Source organism: Propithecus coquereli, unplaced genomic scaffold (genome assembly GCF_000956105.1).
Source record: "Propithecus coquereli isolate 6110/MARCELLA unplaced genomic scaffold, Pcoq_1.0 Scaffold45, whole genome shotgun sequence".
Classification (NCBI taxonomy): domain Eukaryota; kingdom Metazoa; phylum Chordata; class Mammalia; order Primates; family Indriidae; genus Propithecus; species Propithecus coquereli.
This window is the reverse complement of record NW_012150285.1, coordinates 3,782,792-3,785,055: the sequence shown is the minus strand read 5'-3', so window position 1 is coordinate 3,785,055 and position 2,264 is coordinate 3,782,792. Positions and strand designations below refer to the sequence as shown.

At 33.2% G+C, this 2,264-nt stretch overlaps 1 protein-coding gene across 1 annotated transcript in view; it reads right to left on the bottom strand.

Annotated features, from left to right (window-relative positions):
* The window catches only part of AMY2B (amylase, alpha 2B (pancreatic)), a 92,407-nt gene that overhangs the window by 78,882 nt on the left and 11,261 nt on the right, over positions 1-2,264 (bottom strand). Inside the window, exons 6-8 of the mRNA XM_012654839.1 lie at positions 2,006-2,178; positions 1,815-1,914; positions 8-126 (exon numbers count right to left, since the gene is read on the bottom strand). Of these exons, the coding sequence (XP_012510293.1) occupies positions 8-126; positions 1,815-1,914; positions 2,006-2,178 (392 nt within the window). The remainder of the gene's footprint in view (positions 1-7; positions 127-1,814; positions 1,915-2,005; positions 2,179-2,264) is intronic.

Genomic DNA, 2,264 nt, shown 5'->3' with positions numbered 1-2,264 from the left:
TTCTTACCTTATTTGACGCCATCGATGTTCACAGACCCAGTCATTGCCACAAGTAGTGTCCTCATTAATAGTAACTTCTTTAGTTACTCCATTATTATTTGGTGGCCCAACCCAATCATTAACATCCTTAATTAGGAAGAAGAGAAACCCTCACGTTTTAACATACATGTATTTGCCTTTTCCTTCTCCATTACACCAAAGCCAATCTATCCTGCTATTTGTGTCTGGGCAGTGTCTTTATTTAGAATCTAACACTTTCCTTATTTTTACAGCCTTTTACTGAGTCTTCATCCTCTCTCTATCCTTGGTTCTTTAGTGCCACATTTTACACCAGAGTAACAGCTTTTTATCCTCTCATTTCCTTTCTGAGGAACTGTAATGTCTTCCTAAAAGGACTGTAAGCCATGCAATGTCATTGAAATGGCAAGGGCTTTAGCGTCAGAAACACCAGGACTAAAACATAGTCTCCATCACTACCAGCTGAGAAAAACTTCTCTGTGCCTCAATTTCCTTATATGTGAAATGGGGATATTGCTTGGGTGCTATAAAAATTAAATAATGTATGAGAAAATGCCTTGAATATGATCATTGTTAAATATATATTAGTTCCTTTCATGCTTCCTTTTGGATACATGTACTAATTCACCCATCCTGATGTTTTTTACAAAACTGACCAAATTTTTAATAGCATGTTTTTCTGACAGGCATTTTTAAAGATACTCACAGGAAAAAAAAAGTCTAGGAGCATTATCAGTGCCTGTCTTAAAATCATGTCTTATGCTGAATAGTGAACAAAACCAAGAGTTTTTAGCATGCAGAAGTCTCAGGAAGTGGAAATGTCATAGGAAAAAGGGAAAAGGAAATAGGTCATGACTCCTGATATCAAAAATAAGACCTATTAGTGAAAACTATATGAAGTTGGCTCAATATAAAGGGACACATTCTAAACATTAAATCTGTCTAACACTAAAATATACTGTACAAAGTAGTAAGCTTCACAAATTCAAAGGAATCTGGAAAAAAACTAGATAGATATCTGTCTGACTTGTAGGGTTGGGAAATTTCTGCTTTAGGTGTGAAGTTTCTGTATGATGGCTGCTTCTGAAAATTCGGTTTAAAAAGAAAACCTTCTACTAGTTTTCTAAATATCTTTGTAATCTTACTTCTTGGTTCCTTTTTGAAATTGCTAGTCAAATTAATGCCTTTACCACATTCCCCATTATTTTTCTCATTCTTACCTTTCCTGAAATAGTCTGTAAATTCTTTAATATATGTAATTTTCTTCAATATAATATATGTAATTTTCTTCAATATAATACATGTAATTTTCTTCCTCTTATAAGGTACTTTCCCTATTTAATCTCATCTCAACTGAATCATTTCTTTTCATTCCATAATACTTTTTTTTTAAGTATTTAACAAATGCTTATATTGCTTTCACTATGGGCAGGCGAAATTTTAAGTTCTTTACAAGCATTAGTGTGCATACTCCTCATATCAACCCCATGAGGTAGGTATTTCTTAGAAGTACATATTTTATTCCCTGTATCTTGCTCTTATCTTTAAGTATTTTCTCTTGCAGGTAGGGGATTGTTTGTTATATTTCTGAAACAGCTTTCATACTCTTTGACAACAGAGAATAGGAATTTTACTTTTTTACTGTTACCTGCATTACTAAAAATCAGAGTTCTGCATCAGGTTTACACTTAATATTTGATAAAAACATATTGTATGTAATAGCCTCATGTTAAATTAGAACAAAATTCCCTCCTTTTTCTTGAGGAAATGATCTTTTGAACAATTTCAAAACTTACGTTTCCATTTTCAAACTGTCTTGGCCAACGGTAGCTTGACATTACTCGTGTAAGTCCATAAGGATGAGCAAGCATAAATCCAACTGCCATTTTATACAGTCTGAAAGTCACAAAATATTATCATAGAAGAATAGGATATTATTATCTTAATTTCAAGGTAGGTAAAAACACTAGAGAACTTTGTTTCCTACCTAGAGTCCCAGAATGTAAGAATAGATGCTCCTCCAGCTCCGTGTCCTCGTTGATTGTCATGGTTATCCACAAAGACAAGTGCTCGGTCAGAAGGCATGAAACTCCAACCTTCTCCCCAGTTCCTATTAAAAAAAATAATATACACATTTATGTATTCCCTTACAATAACTTTAGAGTAACCTAAATGTGCATCTCTTTCTGTATAGTATATTCAGATTAAATTCTCTAATTAAATGTTTATTCTGTAGGAGATATATA